This window comes from Vigna angularis, chromosome 9, assembly GCF_016808095.1.
Source record: "Vigna angularis cultivar LongXiaoDou No.4 chromosome 9, ASM1680809v1, whole genome shotgun sequence".
Lineage (NCBI taxonomy): Eukaryota > Viridiplantae > Streptophyta > Magnoliopsida > Fabales > Fabaceae > Vigna > Vigna angularis.
The window spans coordinates 5,954,534-5,980,670 of record NC_068978.1 but is presented as its reverse complement, the minus strand read 5'-3'; the positions used below and the strand labels follow the sequence as shown (position 1 = coordinate 5,980,670).

At 32.7% G+C, this 26,137-nt stretch overlaps 2 protein-coding genes across 3 annotated transcripts; one reads left to right on the top strand and one right to left on the bottom strand.

The window, feature by feature from the left end:
- The first annotated feature begins 2,434 nt into the window (after positions 1-2,434).
- Positions 2,435-19,569, top strand: LOC108319252 (protein REDUCED CHLOROPLAST COVERAGE 1). Its single transcript, XM_017550319.2, has 26 exons — positions 2,435-2,748; positions 2,912-3,007; positions 3,432-3,490; positions 4,036-4,128; positions 5,022-5,094; positions 5,236-5,502; positions 5,603-5,670; positions 5,750-5,881; positions 8,631-8,672; positions 8,830-9,354; positions 9,445-9,605; positions 10,146-10,665; positions 10,751-10,813; positions 10,907-11,008; positions 11,417-11,731; positions 12,353-12,445; positions 12,541-12,642; positions 12,767-12,871; positions 13,305-13,438; positions 13,741-13,924; positions 14,350-14,481; positions 14,762-14,874; positions 15,485-15,572; positions 16,811-19,087; positions 19,193-19,245; positions 19,352-19,569. Exons 2-24 carry the CDS (start codon positions 2,947-2,949, stop codon positions 18,920-18,922), a joined length of 5,544 nt encoding a protein of 1,847 aa, XP_017405808.1. The 5' UTR covers positions 2,435-2,748; positions 2,912-2,946; the 3' UTR covers positions 18,923-19,087; positions 19,193-19,245; positions 19,352-19,569.
- A 900-nt stretch (positions 19,570-20,469) lies between these two features.
- LOC108319253 (cytochrome b561 and DOMON domain-containing protein At3g61750) lies at positions 20,470-23,345 on the bottom strand. 2 transcript variants are annotated; one of them, XM_017550321.2, is made up of 6 exons: positions 23,206-23,345; positions 22,847-23,122; positions 22,062-22,455; positions 21,443-21,729; positions 20,928-21,219; positions 20,470-20,799 (listed from the first exon to the last, which is right to left on the bottom strand). In XM_017550321.2, the coding sequence occupies exons 2-6, from the start codon at positions 23,075-23,077 to the stop codon at positions 20,789-20,791; spliced, it is 1,215 nt and encodes a 404-aa protein (XP_017405810.1). In that variant the 5' UTR covers positions 23,078-23,122; positions 23,206-23,345; the 3' UTR covers positions 20,470-20,788. The 2 variants fall into 2 exon arrangements, with proteins under 2 accessions (XP_017405810.1, XP_017405809.1); XM_017550320.2 differs by lacking the exon at positions 23,206-23,345 and having other exon boundaries at positions 22,847-23,198.
- Positions 23,346-26,137: the final 2,792 nt, after the last annotated feature.

Below are 26,137 nucleotides of genomic sequence, written 5' to 3'. Positions count from 1 at the left end.
CTTCTAAAAATAGAAAAACTCAATGAAACAACTTTTACAAACTAATTCATTTGCAAATTAATTTCGATTTTTTTTTGAATTTATGAATAAACTTAGAATATTAGTTAAATCACGTTTTAATAAATTGGTATTAAATAAAAGTTGTGAATAATTTGATTTAGCTATAACTATAAATGTTAGACACTTTAATTCTTCATGATTAAGTGAATGAGAAGAGTAAAATGTCCAATATTTACAATCTTGAGAGCTTGTTCAGTCATTCTTTCTCAAGAATTAAATTTGTTAAAGAATTTCTTATATATTAATTTGGATATATAGTGTGATTTTATTTTGTTGAGATATTTAAAATTTGAATACCATTTTGCACAAAACATTAAACCTTAAATTTATTATGTACAAGACCACATTCTATCTACGGATTGAGTGGTCTTGGATAATAAATGTGGCATGTTTCTCGGTCTAACCATGTGCTCTAAAACCAAAGTTTCTCTCATCTAACATTAATTTTATTGTGAAAATTACTATTGCAATTTTTTGAAAAGTATGCAAATTTTGATCAATGCCATCATTATGAACCAATTTGTGAGTGGAAGAAGCCTATTAACTAAAGAAGAAAAAAAGAGAGAGGTTATATTGATATTTTTAGTTTCTTTTGTTGGTAATAGGTCCCTATTTTTTTTCAGAATTGGAAATAGATCCCTTTATTTTTTGGCGTCTCAATTAGGTCCTTATTTTTGTTAATTTGATGCAAATAAATCCTTTCCGTCAATTTCATCAAACGGCGTTAATGAATGTGTGACGTGGCCTTACACGTGTCAATACTGTCCTCAGGCCACGTCACACATTCATTAACGCCGTTTGATGAGATTGACGGAAAAGATTTATTTGCATCAAATTAACAAAAATAAGGACCCAATTGAGACGTCAAAAAATAAAGGAATCTATTTCAAATTCTGAACAAAAATAGAGACCTATTGAGACATTAAACCTTCTTTTGTTTTATATATACAAAAATACTTGTATTATCTTAAATAATTTTATGAGTATATATGTTATTATATTCATTTAATTTGTAGATGTTGACCAATTTTGATATCAAAATAACATATTTAAATTAAATGTATCTTTAATATATAATTCTCATACGAAATTAATAAGATTTATTTTTTATCGAAAGATAATGTAAACAACTTTTTTTTATATGTCAATAAATGATAAGAAATAATTATATCTTTTTAATTATTAATTAAAGTGATCTTTAAATTTATTTTTGAAAAAGAATCTTTAAAAATAATAAATGTTTTTCGAAGAGATGTCTTAATTAGATACAATACTTATGTTTATTATGTTTGCACTAATATTCCATCATTCAAGTTAGTAAAAAACAAATACAATAATTAAATGAGTAAATAGTCATACGTCATGTAGTATTTCTTTATATATTTTAAGTTTTACTAGAGTGAGCTTAGATTGCCTAAGTTATGCCTAGTTTAAAATATTTTTAGGATATTAGTTTCATTTTATCATTGATTAAGTAACTCTTATCCTGTTTATCATACCAATCTTTTTAAGATAAGTGAACTGATGACATTATTCAAGTTTCATCATTCACAATCATTTTTATAGTAAAATTAGAGATCGATATATAATATTCCATGTTCTTATAAGTTCTTATTTATGTTATCTATCATATGTATTCGTTATTCTAATAAGAGTTCTTATTTATTATTCAAAAATTAGTTTTAATATTTTAAAAATTCAACTATATTAAAATTAAAATTTGTACACATAAACATCTTTCTTTATTATTGATATAGGAAAATGAGCATACACACTTATTGGTTTTTTTCCCTTGTATCCCATTTTATCCAGAAGCTATAAGAACATGAATGTGGATAATCTGACAAAAAAATAAAAATAAAAATCATAATCATAATCATAGTAAGAGTGAAACCGACTTTCAAATTTCTGAAATAATATTTTTATCATAACATTCTAAACATACAAAAAAAAATGAATTTTTATCACATAAATTAGTTATTGATGTATAAAGATATTTTTATTGTACTCTTCTCTTGTAAGACTTACCAAAAATCTTTTGCTATGTTCCGAAAAAATTCACCAGGCAAATTAGGTTTACTTGTCAACCCAATCCTGCTGTGGTCCCCTTCTTCACATCCACCAAATGCTACACTGCAGCTACTCATTCCAAAAGAAAAACCCATTTTCTACATTATTCTCCAATTAATTTTCTTAAATTTCAAGAAATACCCACAAAGCAAATTGATAATTTTAATCAGAAAAAAGAAAAATTGGTAATTAATAATCTGTAATAATCTGCATAAGCCCAGTGCCATAAAAAGCCAAATTATCTAACATTCTGACAGTTGAATCTCAACCCTTCCTTTCTTATCATACAAACCTCTCATCTATATCTCTGCTTCTCTCTGCCATTTCTCTTCCTCTATCAATTTACATCCTTCTACTGGTTCAAACCTCCAATCGAAACCCTCTTTATTTATGCACACTGCTCAACCTTCTTTCTCTGCATAACTATAACTCTATTTTTTCAGTTTGTACTTCAATATTTCCACCACCCATCTATTTCATACTTTCACTTATATATAAATATCAACCCCACAATGCATTAAGCCTTTCTCTTTCTTTCTCTCTCTCTCTCTCTCTATATCTATCTCTCTTTCTTTCCCTCTTATCCACTCCTACAATAAAACCATCTCTTTTGCTTTGGTAATTCTTTTGCTGCTTTCATATCAGTATTCATTTCACACCTCTGCAGCAACGACTTTCTTTGCTGATGATGGATAATATATAAATATATTTGTTGCAGATGATTTTAGTAATCTATTGTGTGAATAGGCTAACCTGTGCTTCTGTGTCTGCTTGGTGCCAGAATTTATATTGTTTTCGATTTCAAAGAACTGCAAAATGGCACCAAGAAACAGTCGCGGAAAGGCCAAGGGTGAGAAGAAAAAGAAGGAAGAAAAGGGTAACCAAATTCTGTATCCCAATGAAATTTCAAATTTTTTCAACAGAGAAACCATCTAAAAACACACCCTTACACAGCTTTATATTCTAAATTCAAAATGACTCTGCTTTTTAACCTTTACTGAAACGGATAAGTCGATTTTGAAGAAAAGCTCAATTCAGTTTTTAACCTTTCTTATCTTTTTATCTGCCTGTTCATGAACAAGTTTAATTTATATTATCTTCTTATTCTGTTAACTGATTTTAACTTTAACTTCCCAGATATGTTCAATTTATTTTATCTTCTTAATGCCTTTTTTCTTCTCTGTAATGAGCTTTCATAAAAGAGAGTTCATGCTGACAGAAATAAGACATATCTGAGAGGTAGTTCATGCAAGGAAAGACATAATTTGAATGTTCTTCCTTTCTTTCTGATGTTTTTGCAGTTCTCCCAGTTGTCATAGACATCACAGTGAAGCTTCTAGATGAAGCTCATGTTCTCAAGGTTTGTTTTGTTTACTTGGAGAAGGAAATAAAGAAAAAAAAGCTTAATAATTTACTACTCTGTTATGTTTTTGTGCATTGTCTGGTTTTTGTGTGTGTTCTGTTATGTTTCTCATAAGTATTTTCACTAGATTGTTCTTCTTAGTGCTGCACTTTATCCCTTGTAGATTAATGATGTTATCATTGTTGTTGTTATTATTATAAGTATAATTATTATTATATTTATAAGATGTAACTATAGGTGCCAGCCATTATCTCACTTTTGCATTTGAAAATTCTTATCAGTTACCTTTTCTTTTGCACTCTGTTATGTGGCTTGGCATTAACCAAAAGTCCTGTTTCTCAACATGTGCTTCATATTAATGCTTTGGTTTATTTTTGTTTATCACTTTGAAATGTCATTTTTTCCATTATAAACAACTTGAAAATGTACTTTACATTAATTTTTCTATGTTCTCTTATGCAAGCTTTCTTTTTCTGTTTTTGTTATGATGCAAATACAAATTTAAATAGCTTGTTTATTTGTTTTTTAAAATTTTGAAACAGGGAATATCAACAGACAGAATAATAGATGTTCGTCGGCTTTTATCAGTGAATACGGACACATGTTATGTCACAAATTTTTCCCTGTCACATGAGGTAATCAAAATTAAGAATTAAGAATTATTAATTTAAATTATTTAATTTCCAGTTTTCAACATTTTTTTTGTACCCATTTGGAACTGTATAGTTGCGTGAACTCTTTAAGCATTTTGAATCCTAAGCCAGTTTCTGGTAATAATACCCTATGAATGTCAACATGTTTGATTTTTCTTGCACAAACGTTAGACATAGTACCAATAGAAAACAACCATCATCGCCTATGTAACATACAAACAAAAACGAAACCGGTACGATTGGTATATTAGGTGGAAAAAAAAAATTCAAATTGGAAATCGACGAAGTTATGTTAGCTGACAAATTCAAATTGGAAATCGACGAAGTTATGTTAGCTGACAAATTCAATTCAGAAATTAAAAAATGAATAATATGACGACATTTTTTAAGGCATAAAACTAATAATGAATTATACATTATTTTTAGATGGAGGTACTATCAAGTTTACTATGATGTGAGGTTTATAAATCTTATCATAGATGAACTAAAATACAACATATTTGAAAGTGGTTGAAAATGAATTAAATAATTTTTTTTTTTGAGAAATATAAAAATTCAGATGATAAAATAAGGTCATGATTCAAGCAATTTACCTGAATTTTAAAATTAAAGCATACTCATTTGAGATAAATTAAATTGTAATTAAATATAACTAACATTTAATTAAAATATACTGAGATTCCGTCATGAATTGTAAACCAACTAAAAATGCTTAATTTTATAATAATTTCTTTAAAAATCATATTGGAAATAATTTTATAAATGAAAATTAAATTACGTCACCTATTTAGGGAACTACGAGGAATTGCGTTATATATTACTTTTTTTTTTTACTTATATTAAGTTTCGTTTACAAACCTATTTTTTAAATACAGGTAAGAGGGCCACGTCTGAAGGACACGGTGGACGTGTCCGCACTGAAGCCCTGCCTTCTGACTTTAGTTGAAGGTATATGGTATATAATTGTTAATTATTATTATTTTTTTATTATTGCTATTATTATCGTTTCCTTTTATTTCAAATATTAACCACGACGTCAGTTGCATTCATCTTGATCCTCATCTTCGTTTCCAAAATTTTCACGTGTAGAGGAATACAATGAAGAACGAGCAGTGGAGCACGTGCGAAGACTCCTCGACATCGTTGCCTGCACCACGAGCTTTGGTCCGTCGCCGCCTCCGCCACCGAAGAACGCGGCCGGCACGGTCACGAAGTCCGGCAAGTCTGAGATCCCGCCGGCGAAAGATGCGGCGGTGACGATTGCGGACGTGGACGGCGAGATAAGTCACTCGTGCCCTAAGCTGGAGAACTTCTACGAGTTTTTCTCTCTTTCGCACCTCACCGCTCCTATACAATGTTCTACTCTTAACTCATTCTCCTTCTTTCGCACTCTTCTGTAATTAATTGCATTACTGTGTGTGGATGATGGAATTATTGAACCGATCGATGCATGCAGATGTGAAGAAAGGTTCGAGGAGGTGTGTGGAGGAGATATCGGAGGAGGATTATCTGTTCTCGCTGGATGTGAGGATTTTGTTTGATTGTTGCGGTGTGGCGTGTGAGGGGAACGGTATTTGATTAGCTTTTGTGTGTTGTGGTGCAGGTGAAGGTGTGCAACGGGAAAGTGGTGCACGTTGAGGCTTGCAGAAAGGGTTTCTACAGCGTTGGGAAGCAGCGGATTCTGTGCCATAATCTGGTTGATTTGTTGAGACAGCTTAGCAGAGCTTTCGATAATGTAAGCCAACTTGTCCCATTCCCCTCTCTTTCTCTCTCTCTCTCTCTCTCTCTCTCTCTCTCTCTCTCTCTCTCTCTCTCTCTCTCTCTCTCTCTCTCTCTCTCTCTCTCTCTCTCTCTCTGTATATATATATATATATATATATATATATAACATGAATTAGGGTTTATAAATGATTGTATATTATCCGTTTAACTAATCCTCTGTCAATTAAATGTCCGCACTGTTGTGTGATAAAAAAGAGTTAAAAAAAGAAAGAACAAATAAAATGATGTCATTTCATTTTTAAGCATTATTTTTGTGACACGTTACATATTTAATATATCGATATAGTATCTAAAGTTAAAAAAATATGAAGATAAAGTTTATAAAACGATAAAATGTACAATTAAATTTTTGCTTCCTATATTTTGGGATTTAGAGTTATAGACTTTATTTATATTTTAGTATCAAGCTATAATCATTATCATGAATTATGTCACTCGAGTTTTAAGTTCATTTTATCATCATAGTTTATTAACCCACAGTAAATATTTAACTATGTGCTATCATATCATAAAAAAAATGAAACGATGTTTTTGTTCTTCTTTGTGTAAAAAATTAGATAACAAAATGATGTTTTTATTAAACTTCTTTTACAAACATATAATCCTGCTGTTATTATTTTAACATACAAGTAAAATGCATGGAAATTAACAATCATGATGCTAAAATTTGCTAGAAACACCTTAAGTGGTCAAATTCTAAAATTATATTAGTTGGGCCTAATTATTTTGTGCTTAATCTTGAAGTATAAAAATAATTTAGAGTTTGAAAAGTATATTTAAGTACGCATTTATTTTTTTATTTTAGTTTGTACAACATGTGTGGTTTATTATTAAGTTTTTTATCAATTAGTTTTTGCATAGTTTTAAACTTTTTTTTCTATGTAAAATTATTTAATTTTTATTTTCTATCTAAATATTTTAGAGTTTATAAAAATTATATGAAATAATTTTAAAATGAAATTTTTTAATGAAGTTTTAAAGAGTTTATATAATTTGAAATTCAGATTGAGGTAGATAAAAGTTGAGAACTTGTTTTTTTTTTGGTGAAGTTAATATTTTGAGCAATTTTTATAAAAAAATTTAATTTATTGAAATTGAGTACAAAATAGATAGAGTAAATGATCAATTTAGTCTTTAAAATTGTATCTAGCAGTCATGTTAGCTCTTGAAACTAGGAAACTTTTGAAAAAGTCTTGACTATATTTTAGTGTTTCATATATAACTCCATGAATTAACTCATTTTTTTTCTTTCTGGTCTTTAAATATATGACATCTTTATTTTTTTCTTACAATTTTTGGAATCAAATTATTTTTAAAGGTTTTTACGTAGTGGAAAAGCAATGAAATATCATTTTTACTTAATTTTCAAATTAAAGAGATTTAATTGACTTTATAAATTCAAGAGACCAAATTCACACATAGTCAAACTTAAGAGAACTAAAAATAATTAACTTGAAATATTATTTGTGTTTTTTTTAGTCTGTCAATTTTTTTATTTGTACAAAAGGAAGTTTGTTAGTAGGTATTTCCTTCTCTGCATACCTAGCATGTATGATAATTTTTTTTCCTAATTTAAATTTTCTGAAATGAAAATAAGAAAGACGTTAAATAAAAAGATAATAGTAAACAAAATAAATTCTATAAGAGTACAACTTTTATTCATGTACAAATTAGTTAATAAAGGGATAATATATTATAAATATTTTTTAAACTTTTGTAATCATTGTTTGGCTAAATTTATTGGGAAGAAATTTTTTATTGATTTTTTAAAAGATAAAAAGTTACTTTTCTAAAAACTCCAAGCATGTGTTAAGCCACACCAGTAACATTTATATGTATCAATGAGATGAGATAAATGATGTGACGAGAAGTGAAGAGATATTAGAAAGAAAAAACGATATGAGATAGAAAGAATATATATATATATATATATATATAATAAGATAAGTGCTAATATTACACTCTTTTTAATAATAAGATAGGTGATGCTAATAATAATACCTAATCATTAGTGAGCTCATTGAATAAGAAGTGAGGCTTACAAATTATTTATGATTTTCAATAAATTTCAATCAATACAAGAGAATGTGTCCAATAGAGTTCGTTGTTACCAATTCTTTAATAATAATTCTTTAACGAGCCTTTGAATGAACCTGGCTAGGTTATTTTTCAGCTTCCATATATAATATCACCTCTAGCTTCTTAATATTATGTTTATGTAATTAAATGATAAATGATTTCATATTGATTTATTAAATAGTTTACAATTTTGGTATGGTTTTTCTTAGCTAAATCTATTTTTTTACCCTGGTACACGAGCATAATATGGTACCTGTTACAACACCAGTTTTGAGGAAAATTTAGGTTAGTATAGGAAACTTGGTATTAGTTTAAGATGAATGACAGCAACAAATTCTGTGTAAATACATTTTGTTATTAGTTAAATTTATTAAAAATTACAAAATCACGAGTGAAATCATTAAACAAAAAATGACACCCCACACAATTTTCTGATTCCAGCCAATAATAGACAATAGTATGTTTAATGCATGTTTCTCATAGTTTATTGTATATTTAGAAATTGATATTCAATGAAGTATGGGGGGATAAACTCAGATGTGCAATAAGATGAAGTTTTAAGTTCCCATTTTCAACAGTCCTATTGATGCTACTAAAGTTTGCAATTTTATTCTTAATTTCAGGCTTTCGATGATCTCTTGAAGGCATTTTCAGAGCGTAACAAGGTATTGGAAAACTTTTTGTTTCTTTTCAGCTTTTAAATTACAAAAACTTGATAACTAACGAAAAGAGACAGAAATGTTTGACTTCTGTTCATCCATGTGATTCATTGTCATAAACATTGTATTTATTTGTGCTCTCGCCCCATTTTCGTGTCTTCAGTTTGGGAATCTCCCATATGGCTTCAGAGCCAACACGTGGCTTGTTCCTCCTGTTGCTGCACAGTCACCCTCATCTTTTCCTCCTCTTCCTGTGGAGGATGAAACATGGGGAGGGAATGGTGGCAGTCTCGCAAAAGACGGAAAGTATGATTTGGTTCCTTGGGCCAAAGAGTTTTCATTAATTGCGTCTATGCCTTGCAAGACAGCAGAAGAAAGACAAGTTCGTGATAGAAAAGCATTTCTTCTGCACAGCCTGTTTGTTGATGTTTCTATTTTCAGAGCAATAAGGGCTGTTAAACATGTTATGGAAGAGCCCAATTTTAGTTGCTCCGTTGTAGAAAATAATATTGTTTACACTGAGAGAGTAGGTGACTTGAGCATCAAGGTCTTGGAAAATGGTTCTGTTGCAAGCTCTAAGATTGATACTAAAATTGATGGAGTTGAAGCTACTGGAGTAAATCAAAAGGATCTAATAGAACGAAATCTACTGAAAGGCATCACTGCGGATGAAAATACTGCTGCCCATGTATGCTACTTTTATATAGTTAAGATTAATGCCATTTAGGACTGCTGCTTTTCATGGAAGTGACTAATGCTTCCCATTTCTTATGTGCAGGATATTACCACTTTAGGTGTCGTTAACGTAAGATACTGTGGTTATGTGGTCGTTGTGAAAGTTGAGGTTGGAGTTAGGGAAAATGTTGACTCTCCATCTCAACAAACTATTGAATTGTTTGATCAGCCAGAGGGTGGGGCCAATGCACTCAATATTAACAGGTTGCGTTACCCTTCCACATTATACATTTTCACCAGTTCACAACTTTACATAATATTCCTCTCCCACTCTCTACAAATATGATTGTTCCATTTTCCCGGATAATCTACTGAAAGGCTAGATAAATTTTTCCGGTGCGATAAAGTTGCATGGTATCTATCTTTGTGTAGTGTTGCAATTTTTATTAATTTGATCTGCGACGTGTATGAGATTAATGTTTTTGAATAAAATCTCGCCATGGTCTGGCATTGTTTCTTAGCAAGAATTTTCGCTGAGAGTGTCTTTGTTTCTTCTGATGAAATTTTGATCTTGCATTACTTATGGATATGTATTAATTGTGTTTTTCTTTTTTCAATCCGTTAGTGTGACCCGTAATCCTAGAAGATTTTGACCATATAAGTTTTGCTTCTAGCTTCGAAGTTATTTTTTTTAAACTTTGAATGATTTACTAGAGGTTCTTATTTATTTTATAGCTGCTGTTCAACTTCATTTGGTTGATCGAATTGTTTTTCATCACCTGACATTGTCATTGTGCCTTGCAGTCTGAGATTACTTCTTCACAACACAACTCCACCAGAAAACAATAAACCAATGATTCAGATACAAACGTTTGAGAGTGAAGAGATTGGTGCTTCTCATTCTTTTGTGGAGAAGCTGATTAAAGAAACTCTTCCTAAGCTTGAGGAGGAAGAACCTGGTATGGACTATTTTGTAAGATGGGAACTTGGAGCTTGCTGGATGCAACATTTGCAAGACCAAAATAATAATACAGAAAAAGATAAGAAGCCATCCTTAGAGAAGGCTAAGAATGAGATGAAGGTCGAGGGTCTTGGGAAACCCCTTAAAGCCCTAAAGAATTTTAAAAAGAAATCTGATTCAAGCAATACTACTTCTGCATCTGAATATCCAAAATTTAGTCGGGAGTCTGAAAGCCCTCCATTGCCCTCAATTGAGTCGCAACATGAAACTACAGAAGCTGAGAATGAGCTTGTTCTGAAAAGGATGTTATCTGAGGAAGCTTTTACCCGATTTAAAGAATCGGGAACTGGACTTCACTGCAAGGTAAGCCTTATGGGTATAACGAGGTATTTTTAAGTTTTATTACAAGTGACAGTGTCTGAACCTAATCATCTCTTGTCATTAACAGTCCATGCATGATTTGATTGACTTATCTCAAAAATATTACAAAGACGTTGCACTCCCAAAATTGGTAAGTGCAAAATTTTATTTGGTTGCCTGTTTACAGGACTTTCGGTTATGGCAACTCTGGTGATTTTATTTTCATCATAATTGTGGAATACAGGTAGCAGATTTTGGCTCATTAGAACTCTCACCAGTTGATGGACGCACTCTAACTGATTTTATGCATACTAGGGGCCTACGAATGCGTTCTCTTGGACATGTTGTGAGTGCTCTAAACTTATTTATGTTATTCATCTCTAAACTTATTTATGTTATTCATCTCTAAACATCTTTAGTGGGAATCCATTTCTCACCTAACTGTCCTCTTTGATTCGAATGTCTCCTAATCGTCCTCTGAATTTGTGACATTCAACTTTAGAGTTTCAACAATATGCCTATCCTAGTGTCACTTCTGAAAATATGACTTTAGAGACACTGTGTGTTGACACCAGTCATTTTTTAACAAGTTAGATTGCTTTATCTTTCTATTTGCATTGAAGTTTTTTCTTTTACTTCTCAACTTTGCGGCACATCTTTTAAGAAGGTTTTGAGAGGGATTTTGTGTCTCAGGTTTAGAATCATTTATGTTATGTTTTCTTATGTCTGATATGCGTTTTATATTTGTTTACAGGTCAAGCTTTCAGAAAAGCTTTCACATGTGCAGTCGCTTTGTATTCATGAAATGATAGTTCGAGCTTTTAAGCACATCCTGCATGCAGTAATTTCCTCTGTTAACAAGGAGAAAATGGCTTCATCAATTGCTGGTGCTTTGAATTTTCTGCTCGGTGTTCCTGGAAATAGAGATTCAGATAAATCACATGAAGTTCATCCCTTGGTGTGGAAATGGCTAGAGGTATTTTTGAAAAAGCGATTTGATTGGGATCTTCACAGGTTGAATTACAAAGATGTGAGGAAATTTGCAATTTTACGTGGCTTGTGTCACAAGGTAATGAAATCTAGAATTAGTCAATACAATCCAAAGTTCCTGTTCTACCTTACTCTTGCACTATAAATTTTGTTGTCATAAAGTCATGAATTTGTATGTTTTCTATTTCCTATTTTCTGGGAATTTACTTCACTAGATTCTATGAACTGGATTTCTGCTTGAATATATGCATTGTTCACTTTTATGGAAGAACGTGTTTCAGTTTAACCTTTTCAGTGAAGTTGAATTATCCTCAAGTACTGTGGTTGAAAATTTTACATATTTATATGCTTTGTAGGTGACCTTGTCAACATAATTGCATTCATTTACTCATGAAGTGGTTCATATAATTTATCACTTCAACTGCAAAGAATGTCAAATTGAAATTTTTTTGTGAACTGCTTATATGTTTTGTCCTTGTTTTTTTCGTAGGAAAAGAATATATTTTCTTGTACAAGTCGTATATGACTATGCATTATTCCCAATAAATTTCCATATAGGTACATATAGATACACATGACGCTGATAAAAAAAAAGATACACAAGACGGATCAACTTAAGTCAGTATTGGGTTTATTATAATGATAATTTGACACAGTAGTTGATTATTGATTTGTTTCTCATTACCACTTTGTATGTTAGGTGGGAATTGAGCTTGTTCCACGGGATTTTGACATGGATTCTTCTATTCCCTTCCACAAATCTGACATTGTCAGCTTGGTCCCTGTTCACAAGGTAACAAATAAGACATGCCAATTATAGATTTCTAGATTATTGTTGATTGAATAGATCCAAACTTTATGCGTAATGCTCATGCTGAGTCTTTGCAGCAAGCTGCATGCTCATCTGCAGATGGAAGGCAGCTCCTGGAGTCATCCAAGACTGCTTTAGACAAGGGAAAGCTTGAGGACGCCGTTACCTATGGCACAAAGGTATCTGCATCCAGAACACTTTGTTTGGAAATCTTCAAACAGTTAAAAATTGTTTTCCACAGTCAATAAAAGGCTTTCATTCCTTAATTGTTGTGTTACATCTGCTATTATTCATTGATGACAGGCTCTTGCTAAGCTAGTAGCAGTTTGTGGTCCCTACCATCGAATGACAGCGGGAGCATACAGCCTCCTTGCTGTAGTTTTATATCATACTGGAGACTTCAATCAGGTCTTGCTCGTCTTGTTTATGTTTTGGTATTGGTAGAGATCGTTCCATCAGAAACCAATGTCCACGTAAATTATAGTCATCTAGAAAAAATCGTATTTTGTTGACATTTTATCAAATGGAAATAATCCAATTAAAGTAGAGGGCTAGTAAAGTTCATAGCAAACATAAGGTGAAATATTTAAACAGAGCTGACTAAAAATTGTTTCATGTAAAATTTGGTCATTAATAGTTCCTTAATGTTCAATAATGGCATTGTTTGGTCCGTGTAATTGACACCATCTATTGGGATAAGGCTGGTTTGTTATTGCTTTATGCAATAGACATATTGATTAAATATTTTAGCCACTGTTTATTTGCACCTCAAATCTCCATTTGATTTACTAAAGTTTCAGGGTTTGATTTCTATTCATCAAGTTGTTTACCTAAATCACAGGCTACAATATATCAACAAAAAGCTTTGGATATCAATGAGAGAGAGTTAGGTCTGGATCATCCTGATACCATGAAGAGCTATGGGGATCTTGCTGTTTTCTATTACAGACTACAGCACACAGAGCTGGCTCTGAAGTATGTTTTGCTCTTGTGCAATATAGTGATATTCAAATCTTCGTGAGTTTAATTTGGTTTTGAATTAATATAATACAAACTCACTTTTTTAATTTGAAAACAGAATTTATCAAGAGAGAAATAAAGTTTACGAATTTGTGTTCTATGTTATGGGAATCTAGGTTTTCTTTTTTAATCCTTAGCAGAAATTTATGTATTGATCGCCATAAATAGTGAAAGATAGGTTGTGAATTTGAAATACTAATTAGTTAATTTAAATTTTTCTTCTCATTTAGCCTTTTGTTAATTGGATCAATATTCAGGTATGTAAAGCGTGCTTTATATCTTCTGCATCTAACGTGTGGCCCATCTCATCCAAACACTGCTGCTACTTACATTAATGTGGCTATGATGGAAGAAGGTCTGGGAAATGTACATGTCGCTCTCAGATATCTTCACAAAGCTTTAAAGTGCAACCAAAGATTACTTGGCACAGATCATATTCAGGTTATTTTATTCATCTTATTTCTGGTTTTCCCAAATTATGAAGTTAGTTTATTTTGTATTTTTTTTAATGAAAAATGTTTTATGTAAATTCTCTTCATTTTTCATATCAAGAAACTATCAACAATGAGATCCATATGAATTAATGTGCTACATCTTTATAAATAGAGAGGTTACTTGGAAGATTATTTTAAAATTTGTCATCAAGTTGGTTAGATAAAAATTGTTGATTTAATTTAATTTTAATGGATGATATTTTCAGTGTGTTATAATTATTGTAATGATTGGATTCATATAAAGCTCATAATCATATTATGAAGGTTGCTAAAATAATAACAACCAATTGGATTGTACTATTTGTTTAATGAAACAACTTGTTGTTTGTGCTATAACTCTTGCATCTTTTCTTGGATGTTAATTGTCTGCAGACAGCTGCAAGTTATCATGCAATAGCAATAGCACTCTCATTGATGGAAGCATATCCATTGAGCGTGCAGCATGAGCAAACAACTTTGCAAATTCTTAGGTCAAAACTTGGTCCTGATGACTTGCGAACACAGGTATACACATTTAGTACATTCTTTGTCCTGAAAATAGTCATTGGCTTTGAATATAAGGCAACGAAAAACGTACTAGAACACGACTTTGTAATTATAGTTGGTAGATTAGAGTTTCATAGGGTGTTGTAGAACAGTATTAAATGGTTTGCAACATCATTATGGTTATATGTAATGGTGCTCTGTGTTATTAACATATGTGTTAATAATCTCTTTTTCTTAAAAAAGGAATGAGGAATTATAACTGTTCGGGTAATCTCTAGTTTTGTGATAAATTTGACAGGATGCTGCGGCTTGGCTGGAGTATTTTGAGTCCAAGGCTTTTGAACAGCAAGAAGCTGCTCGAAATGGTACTCGGAAACCTGATGCATCAATAGCTAGCAAAGGCCATTTGAGGTACAGTACTGTAGAATTAATCTTAGCAGTGTGGTTTTGAGACTTCATTGGCTAATTTCTGCATCAGGAAGTACTTCGATCATGCATATTTTATTTCGCCTTTTATTGTGCAACTCTGATGTTGTCGTATTCAAAATTGTGGTTTGTAATTTAACTATGAAAGGTATCCTCTGAGGTTTCTGTTCATGACTGTCTTTGATACAGTTGTCTCTGGGTATTCTTATAGCTTCTAGGAACTGCTCTATTTGGTTGACTTATAAAGAACTGTTTTCTGTACTTTGCCTACAGTCTTGGTCTTCTCATATTTTAAAGCAACAATGCTGAGAAGCATAAGAAAATATAGATGACACTGTACAAACATGGAAACTGCAACGGGAAAAATTTAATCTGTATGTGGGAGAAGAATAGAGTCACGAGCCTTTAGCAGATACAAGTATTTTATGTCTCTAAATGTGTATGGTTCATAGAGTGACATATTATCCTATTTTCTTGTCAATATTCGTACTTTCAATAAGAAAAATATTGATATGTTTGTACATATTCAGGAATTCATATCATACATTTTACACATTTTTTAATGATTTCCTTTTATTTTTATTGGATTTGTCAGTGTGTCAGATTTGCTTGACTATATTAATCCTGATCATGATGCTAAAGGGAGAGATGCAGCAACAAAGAGAAGGAGCCAGATAACAAAGGTATGCCGCTTGGCTACATTTACTGGCTTTTATAAATTGAACTCATTTGTTTGAGATCTAGGGGAAGCAGCTACTAAAAGTTGTCTAATTATTGATTACTCTGCCACCAGTCGTCTTATATATCTCCTTTGATATAGTTACAAATGTTTAGCTAGTAATGTTTGAGGATTTATAAAATTGTTGGTTGACTTTTGAGAAATATTCTTGAACGGTATGATCAAGTAAATAAAAGTTTTTGTCATCTGGGTCATTAGATCTCTCTTTCTCCATTATTCAAGCATTACTTTGGCTTTAATTTGTTAGAAGCAGGCAGCCATGCGAACAATCTTTAGTCATAAATCTGGTCAGCTGCACAGTTGTTTTGAAAAATAACGATGAACAAAAAGTGACATTTTTTTGTTGGCAAAGCCAAATATGGTAATCAAAGAATTAGGGTTTGGACAAATAACATAGAAAAGTTAGAAGAAAATAAGGAAATTGACCTTTCCATAAGTTAAATTTAGCTTATGCACAAGCTAATAATCTGTAGCTCTCTCATAGAAATTATCTAACTTTTTATTTAACTTATGTGTGAGCTAATTTTAACTTATGAAGAAGTCAATTTTTTTTTTCTATATATTTTTCTCTCCTGTAGATATTTTTTGGAGAAACTGATACAAACAGGCCTTTAATAATATGCAATACATATAGTAATTTCTGTATGGTTAAAAATCTAGCTTACTTCTATTTTGAAGAAGGATGACCCCCGTTAAAACTAGAGAACTGTTGTACCTAAACATATAACTTAGTGACAATGGTCCAGTTAAATCATGTTCTCTATTTTCATATTTTCTCCATACTATTATAAAATGTAAAATCAACTGAGTATGGAATGATGTTCAAGACGAATCCAGTCTGTTATAAGATGATAAAGAAATAATTGGGCGATAGAGTAAATAAATTTCCTTATATAGGTCTGGGAAAGGAGACCTAGATAAGGAAATTTTCTTGACTTGGAACTGTTGGACTTTAAATTATTGTGAGAACTGGCTACTTCTGCTGCCTTTTTCCATACATCCACATCTTATGTCGTATAATTTATAAACATACATGGACACACACACTTGGGTATATAATTAGAGTGGTGATACATAGACCACTAATTTTTTCAAACACCCCAACAACACCCTCCTATGTAGCCACTTATTTCTGAGTGTCAATTTATCCTTTTCCTAGTAATTAATATTTACATTTGGCAGGTGAGAGCGACGTCCTACCTTAACCTTGGCATGTCAAGTTCTGATGAGTCTTCAAAAGAAATTCCTAAAGAGGCCTCAGATGAAGAGGTACAAATACCTGTAGCAGAAGGTAGTGCAGATTCTGAGCAGGAAAGCAACTCTGGACCTGACTCAGAACATACTATTTTAAAACAAAAACCAGATGAAAAGCCAGAAATTTATGAGGAAATCTTGTCAGAAGCACATGCTGAAGGAGAAGATGGATGGCAACCAGTTCAAAGACCAAGATCAACTGGCTCATATGGCCGGAGACTGAAGCAGCTGAAGCAGAGAAGGGCGACACTTGGCAAAGTTTATAGTCATCAAAAGAATGTGGAAGTTGGCACAGAATCTCCTTTTGTAAGGAATGCCAGTCCAAATAGTAGGTATTATTTCATGAAGAAGAGGACAATTTCCCATGGAGGTTATACGGATGATCATACAGTAAACATCACCCAAGGCCCTAAATTTGGAAGGAAAGTAGTTAAAGCTGTTACATACAGGGTCAAATCCATACCCTCAACATCCAAGGCTAGTGCAAATGAGACGTTAGAAACAGGTGATAAGCTGTTTACTTCTCTTTCAGAACCTGATCCAATTGATGTTAATCCAGTTAAGAATTCTATAGTTAGTCTTGGAAAGTCTCCTTCATACAAGGAAGTGGCGTTAGCTCCTCCAGGAACAATCTCCAAGTTCCAGGTCTATAATCCTCCAAGTGAGATTTCTGTTAGCAGTGAACATGATAGTGGCAAAGCTGAAGAGGAGGATATTGAAGCTAATAGGGATGCTAATCCAACCCCAGCTGAGGCAAATGATATGAATAAAGAGAAGAATAATAATACTGTTTCCGATTCTGTTGATGATTCACAGGATGATACTGGAGTTACTACTGAGAGGAAAGAGGAAACTCAGTTAATTGTTGCTGTGCAAGATGATTGTATGAGTGCTGAGGGGAAATTAGGAGATGTTGAAACTCAAGGAGAAATCGATAATAGCATATTGATTCAGGCATTAGATGATCACGTGGATTCTTCCAAAAAAGAGCTCGATGCAAGTAAGTTGTCTGGCAGTTTGGAACCTAGTGATAGTACAAATCCCATTTCCCAAGGTGGGGAGGATTTAAGGGTCAATGTATCGTCATCAAATCAGAGTCACACTGGGGGCATCCCGTATAAGAAACTGTCTGCATCTGCAGCTCCATTCAACCCATCTCCTGCCATTGCACGTGGTCCACCAATTGCCATGAATATGACTCTTCCTTCTGGTCCTACTCCGGTTCCTGCAATTGGCCCCTGGCCAGTAAACATGAATGTTCATCCTGGACCTACTACTGTGCTACCCGCAGTTTCCCCCATGTGCTCCTCTCCTCATCATGCATATCCATCGCCTCCAACTACACCAAACATGATGCAACCACTGCCATTTATGTATCCTCCTTATACTCAACCTCAATCATTGCCACCTAGCAACTTTCCGGTCAGTAGCAGTGCCTTTCATGCGAATCATTTTACATGGCAATGTAATATGAACCCTACAGTATCTAAGTTTGGTCCTGGTGCTGTTTGGCCTGGTTGTCATCCCGTGGAATTTCCTCTTGCGTTACCTATTGTTGAACCAATCCCGGATCCCATTTCAGAGTCACAAGTTCTGAGTCATGGTTCTGAAAGTCCAAGTTCAGCTTCGGTTCTTCATGAGGACATTGATAATATTGGTGATTCTAATCAATTGGTAAAAGCTTTAACATCAGACATAAGTGAAGATGAAGCAGTGAGAGCTGGTTCAGAAAGCCTACAAGAAAATGGTGATATGAATTTACATGGGAGTGAAAATTCTGGGAACAAACAAAATCAAAACACTGGTTCAAATGGCAACTCTGGCAGTAGTGAAACAAACATGGATAGCGAGAAAACCTTCAGCATTTTGATTAGGGGTAGAAGAAATCGAAAGCAGACTCTGAGAATGCCAATAAGTTTGCTTACTCGACCCAATGGCTCACAGTCATTTAAGGTTATTTATAACCGCGTAGTTAGAGGAAGTCATGCATCCAAGTCTATCGATCTCTCGTCTAGTAAAGATTGCACTGCTACTGCTTGATGCACCGTTCTATGTTGTTACTGATGAAATTTATCAGAACTATCGTGGATAAAGAAGACCTCTTAATTTCTGTGGTATTTCGACGATTTCTGGAATTCAACTACAAAATACCCTGAAGTATCAGCTTCAATTTTATATCTGCACTGTCATTTGCGAGGTTTCTGGGTAGGTTTACTTCCATATCTTTCTATTTGAAGAAACCGTAAATCCTTTTGACCTTAGAAATCATAGTTGACTTGCTAAATCATTCAAATTCATGAAATATTGCAGATACCTGTCTCTCTTTGGGATGGAGGTTGAAGGCATTTCTTCATCAATAAACGGTACTATCTCACTGCCAACAAATTGAGCTATTTTATTCGTTCCTTTCCCCCAGAAATCACAGTTTGTTATTTCCATAATGCACTGAAACCCACTATTTTTACTTAGATATGAAGTTGCCCGTGGAGCAAGCATTCATGCTAATAGTCTTGCTCACGTTCTTCGGAGTCAGTTTAAGGGTGAGGCACCTTCAAGGTGAAATTTTGGTTTTCTGTAGTTAGACAATTTTGATATAATGAATTACGGGACTGGTGGATCGTTCTAATTATTATTTTTTTGTTACAATATTACCTTTGGTTTTTGATAATTAATTTTGTTCAATTGTATATTTTTTCTTAATTTCTTGATATTTTGTTAGGTAATAGCGGTTCTTTTATGTTGATTGACGTTGGTATTGAATTATTACAACTGACATCGTGTGATGGAACACTAATACATCATAATAATGAAGATCATTATTTAAATACGTGAGTGAAAAGTTTAGCTCTATTCTTTAGGTTAGTGTTCCTGTCAGTATCTTAGTTTTCAAGTTAACCGCTGCCTTCCTAATACCCTCAGTAACTTCTATGTGGAATAGTAATATATTTTGTCTACAATAAGCCTTGTTTAATATAAAAAGTGTATCTGTTTTATTGTTTGTTGAAGTGCTTTTTATATACCGAGTGTGGCATTCCTTTTAAAGATTAAATATAATTATTTTAAACAAGGGTTTTTGTGGAGACAGATTATTAAAGAGACGTGAGAATTGTCAAACGTCAATGAAAACGAAAGACTAAAGCATGTCTAGTTTTGTAACTTTACGTGTGCACCCCTTATACGTACGATAAAGTTAGCAATTAATTATTATGGTTTGTTTTAAGAATCAAAAAGGGTCTTCTAAAATACAAGAAAAAATTGGTTTTAATTATTTTTTTCATAATGGAATAAATAACCTTTAAATTATAAGTTTGTTTTGATTTATAATAGCTGTCAATCTTTAAAACGGGCATTCAGCTCACAAGTTCATGTTAAAGGGCAAAAGAATCACCGAACTACATTTAAAATCATTAGCAAATTGTAATACAGTCGATAATGCGTCGAACTCTGTACTTTTCTTTCAAGTTAAATCATTTTCTGGAACATATCTCTTGAAAAAAGGTACTAATAAATGTAATCTTTTGTCATTCACCAAAGAACAAAGTATGATTCTTAAATTCCAATACATATATCTCCAGAAGAAAAAAAGGTTACGAATTATAAAATCTAACTGTAAATAGAAAGCTCTTATGAATCGTCATTTACATTCTTGGCAATCTTTAAAAGAAATTTGACTAAGAATGAATAAAAAAACAGAAAAACTTCAATCTGGTGAAATTGAGTGAGAATACCAAACAGGGATTGTCCAACTTGGCAAACTCGTAGCTGGTTATGTACGCATTTCCCTCAATATGTACACCAGGAAAAGCACAACCAGAAACAAGTAACATGCCAAAAAGAATTCAAATGTATGGCCTGCTTTAAATGGAACAATTGACAACGTTTGTGGAACTGTAAAACTAGTAGCAATCACATTCCCCCTGCTCCATAAAAGTGGTATATAACATAGTCAGTAGATAGAACTAAAAGTTCTGTTTTTTCAGCCCCATTTTCACTAAACAGATTATATAAAACGAGGGAAGAAAAAGGAGAGAAAGGGCCTAATTACTTGGAAATGTAGGTCCTCCAACAGGGTCTATTTGAAAGTTAGGAGGTAGAGAACGCATCTCTGATCTTTTTAAATAAGCCAATACTTCAAGAACAATTGCTGCAGTAACCATAATACCAAAAAGGAACCCATAGCCTATCTTCCAATCACTTCCTGCCCCAGCAGCTTGCATCCCCAGCACTATGTTAATGGCCGCAAATATGAGTGCCAACCTTCCAAACCAACCGTGGTACAAATTCCAAATTTTTCGGATCTTGGAATCCTTCTTTGGTCTTAAGATCAATGCAAAAATCTGAATTTATCTTTTAAAGTTAGTTAAAATTGTACTTCTCAGAGTGTTATATAAAAAGACTGGAAATATTAGGGTTCAGTTTGGATAAACTTTAGAAAAATATAAGCTTTTGCATTTTAGATTCTTCAAAAGTTAATTAACTTATTTTTTGTTAATTCCTTTTGCTATCATAATTTATATAGAAAATTATCTAGACAAGGTTAGATATGGATCAGAGACAAACCTGAAGAATACTCAGTACGAGAGCAAAGATGCCTATGCCTCTGTGAGCTTGTATATGGGCATGCATTTTGGAATAGAGTTGTAATCCAAGAATGACTGTACTAAGCCCAAATGTGAATCCCACAAACTGAATGATTGCATGGAGATAGAGCCATAAGGGATCCTTGTGCCTGAAATATCTAGCAATAATTGCCCCTACAGGCAGGATCAGACCCCACCCTATTATGCCCAAAATTCCATGATTCGTTCTCATCTGAGTCAATTCATGGGATACAGGACCCGTAGAACCTGTCAAAGTATAGTTTATCAAGTTTCTGCACTCAAAAGGTTATACATCACAGAATGCCATGGTTCATCATGCAGAGTTATATATATCAAAAAGACACTAGTTTAGATCCATCAGATAAAATACTTTTCTGCTTCAACAGCTGAATGTGGTAATTTTGAGTTGAAATATAGTATTCTATTATGTGGTTCACTGAAATGAGATTTATGTAGAAATATCTGAGAAGAATCCTATTTGGAATTGGAAGGAAACAACTGCCACTATGTGCAACAAATTATAAAATGACATATCTACTTAAACTACTGTTAACAGTAATAGATAAATGAGTCCAGACCTGCAGAGAAATCAAACACAATTGCTGTTTTGTCTTCATGGTTGGAGAGGTGGTGGTTCTGTGGATATTTACTGCCAAAGGCCAACAGAATTGGCTGTTTCTGAAATGGGGTTGTGGTCTGCAACTGAAATGCCAAATGAATTTCAGCCCCATTAGTGGCCACAGCTGCAGGGACATTATTGAGGGGAAGTTCCCCTTTGTCTATTATGACTTCTGATTGCCTCCTTCCTCTTAGGTAAAATTGCTTTATTTTTGCATGACCATGTTTACTAATCCATCCAACCATTGCACTGGAACCAACCATCATGCCATCTCTGGAAAATCCAATTCCTACCCACCCTATAGTGTAGGGAGCAGATAGTATCATAGTTGTGGTATCACCATTCAGGATGTACTGAAATAAAACATCATTACTAAACTTATTAGATTTAAAAGGAACAACAATCTAGCTGAAATAAAATAATAGATTACTTTGGAGCATCAGCCTAGCCTAGCTGAGATATCAATATCATGTCTAACATGAAGTTATTTTGAAAAAATAACAACAACCTGGTCATCCACAAACTAAACAACAAAATTTTAAGCTAGACTTTAGATTTGGCTTGGTTGTCTGAGAAACAACAGCTCATAATGTACAAAAGTTCTGTGCTTGCATAACAAATGAGGACAATCTGAACTAAATCAGAGTGAATTAGTTTCAACAAATCAAGAGAAAAAGGAATACGTAAATGGGGGTAGAAAGGGTAGAACTATAACCCACAAGACAACAACAAAATTGAACTTACCCTCAATTCAAAGGTATGCCATACAGGTGTGCATATCATGTGGGAGATATTCTGGTACGGTGGAGGGAGGAAAGTTTGATAATTTGTGTTCTTGCAGGTGTTTTCTGTCGTAGCAGCAACAGTTCCAGTGTCATCAGCCAATGCTGTGATTTTGAAATTCAAGACAAGATTCAGAAGACATAGCCTGACAAAAGATGGCCATATCCGAGTCCAAGATCCACTCTTTGCCATTCATAGACTTGGTTAAGTGAGATCCAAGGCTTGGAGCAATAATGGCTGCAAAATTCAGCAGAAGGAGAGAAATGTGAACAGGAAGGCCAAGCAAGAAGGTGAAAATGAAACGAGAGAGATGTTAGTACCTTGCATTTGAAGATTAATGCTTGGTGGTTGTTGTGGGGTTTAGTGGTTGGTACTGATAGCTAATCATCACTCCCTCATATTCTTCAGAACTCAAAATCACCATAATTTCTCTCTGTCAAAACCTTTTCTATTAATACCTCATTTCCATATTTATTCATTCTCCAATGTTATAACTTCAGCTGTTAATACTTTCAACCACAATAATGGAACATTAAACTGCAATAATCTTCCTTCTAGACAAACCCACTAGAACAAATAAAACAAAGGGTTTTTTTGACAGTTAAAAACATGTTATTTACAACACAAATACCTCATTTTCTTTAGTACTTTCTGTATTGTTGGTTTAAATTTACTAAAAATTAAATCTTTTACGAGTATCTTACTTTAATTAAGTAATTTTTCCTTGATTTTCAATTAATTTTATTGAATTATAAGGTACCTGACAAAAAGATTATATTAAAAAAATGTATTATGGCTTACCCCTGCTAAGTCAATGATTATGTTTCTGATTTTCCTTTACTAAATAAATTATGTAGCATATACAGATTTATTTGTCTGCAGACAAAACGAGTGGTCAATAATGGTACTCGTGTCAATATTCTGCAATTATCTTTTGTCGTTTTGGTTTTTTGTAAACCACAAATTGTGATATGTGTGTGATAGGACCCCAAAATTAAATAAGTGAAATTCATGTGCTGCTGGTAATTCATTTCGTCCCTTTTAGTTTAAATAGTTTGTTACAATATTTATTTATATGAATAAAACAAAATGAATTATTTGTCTCGTATTAGTTAAAATAATATACAAACTATGCTATCTAACTTCTTGTTAGAACTCATCATGCTAGTCATAAAAATGTATTAACTAATCCAACATGTTTGTTAATATTTCTTTATTTCTTTGCTATTTTTAATAAAAACAGCGCAAAAATAGAAAATGTCAAATGCTTCTCATGATAATAAAAGAATCAATGGACAACAAGGGAGTCTTACTCTAATAAATGCTTCTCTCTCTATTACTATATTTTCTCACTTTTTCCTTTTATTAATATTTGCACTTTTCACATAATCTATATATATATATATATATATATATATATATATATATATATATATATATATATATATATATATTTGTTAAAATATATATATAAAAAAAGTCATTTCTGATTTTTATCAAGATTTTCTTTTTTCTTTTTTTAGGTTTTATGTCTTATGAGGCATGAGACTTGTAAATTAAAAGGATAAAAATATAAATAAATTGATAATAAAGAATAAAGTAGCAATTGAGTTAATGATTAACAACGATAACGACTGCTTGATGAATTTAACATAATAATGAAATTTATTTCTATATAAACTATTAATGCAAATACAAGGTCCCTTCTTACAATAATGTATGTTTTTTTATCTTAAATTTATCAAGTGATGATAAAATATTTAGTTAAAGGGAATGAAACTTTGGATCGTGAATTAGATCCATAACACTGAAGATTAATCTTTCATGGAAAGAAAGGATCAAAGTCATCCATAATCTCTAAAGTACCAAACAGTAGTATCTTATAGAGAAAAATACACATTTTCTCTCTTTAATATATATGAGAATCAATAATATTAACATTCTATTTGATTTTTTTCAGAATCATTAAAAACACACTAAAAACTCCATTTGAGTGGAAGACAAATGTCGAGCAAGGAGAGCTGGAAATCAGAAAGTGAAAGACAGGTGTGAGCAGTCGATTGGTCGTTCGATTTTGGAGGGTAGAAGTAAAACTTAGTTTTTCAAAATTCACGTCACTCTCTGCATGCAACCATCTTCTTCAATCTTCTGAAACTCCATTTTTCTCCTCCTTCTCTCTAAAAAGCTCTTACTTCTCTCTACAAAATCTCACTCTTTTCTTCTTTCGATCATCAAACAAACCACACCTGAGCATTTTCAGCGTCGAGGATGTTCGTTTGAACCGATCAGTTCCAAGTTCTAAGTTGGTAAGTTCTCTCTTCATTCAACTGGTTGGTTTTCTGGTACATGCAAACCTAGTTTATGGGTTGCATGAGTCAATCATCTTGTTCTGAGAGTTTCTGGATTTCTGTTTGGTTTAGTTTCTTAAGGCGTGACTGTAGAATGCTAAGGTCTCTGGTAAAGCTGAACCCGTATTCTGAACTGTGAACGTTCGGTCACGCTTAGAGGTAAGGGAAACTTATATAATTTGATTAAGATTCTTGTTTTGAATGGATGTACGTTTGTTGATTTCTGAATGAATATGAAGTATGATTGTTGATATGTTTTGATTGTATGAAGTGTGAATATTTACTATGATATGGATGTATAAATGTATGAAGATAGATGTTGAGAAATGTATTGATAAGATTATGAATTCTAAGTCTAGAGTTATGTGAAAATTGATGTTTGTCACTGAAAATCTTTGACCGTTGGATTTTCTTGTGGACTCGGTTGGAATTGGATTCTTTCATTTGGAAAGAATTCTAGTTGAGGATCGAGCGTCTTCGTTCTGTAATATTTTTATATAAGCGTTCAACCAAGGATATTCGTTCATTGGTGTTTGATGGTAAACTTAAGTATATCTATATGTATTTGTATATTTCGTTCGTTCGTGAACACTATTTAAATGGTATCTTATTATATTTATCAAGCCTTTCTTCTATAAGTTTAGTAGTGCTCGGTCTTACACCAAGCGCTCGTACTAAGTAGTGTTCGGTCTTACACCAGGCGCTCGTTCTCGTTTTCGTAATCTATCTTTATAATAAGAGCGTTCATCCAAACTCCATAGAGTTCGCTCTCTACAGTGCTTAGTCTTCAACAGACATTCGATTTCCTTGAGGTTTAGCTCATTAAGAAGCTAAGTATTTATTAGTGATCGGTTTCTTCATATGATTCTGTCAAGTACTATTATTTGGTGTCCTACAGTACCTG

Coding starts and splice junctions, on each gene's coding strand:
- LOC108319252 (XM_017550319.2), top strand. CDS start 2,947: ATGGCACCAAGAAACAGTCGCGGAAAGGCCAAGGGTGAGAAGAAAAAG. Junction 3,008..3,431: donor GAAAAAGAAGGAAGAAAAGG/GTAACCAAATTC, acceptor ATGTTTTTGCAG/TTCTCCCAGTTGTCATAGAC. Junction 13,439..13,740: donor CACACAGAGCTGGCTCTGAA/GTATGTTTTGCT, acceptor ATCAATATTCAG/GTATGTAAAGCGTGCTTTAT.
- LOC108319253 (XM_017550321.2), bottom strand. CDS start 23,077: ATGGCAAAGAGTGGATCTTGGACTCGGATATGGCCATCTTTTGTCAGG. Junction 22,456..22,846: donor GGCATACCTTTGAATTGAGG/GTAAGTTCAATT, acceptor GTTTTATTTCAG/TACATCCTGAATGGTGATAC. Junction 21,730..22,061: donor TGTGTTTGATTTCTCTGCAG/GTCTGGACTCAT, acceptor ATACTTTGACAG/GTTCTACGGGTCCTGTATCC.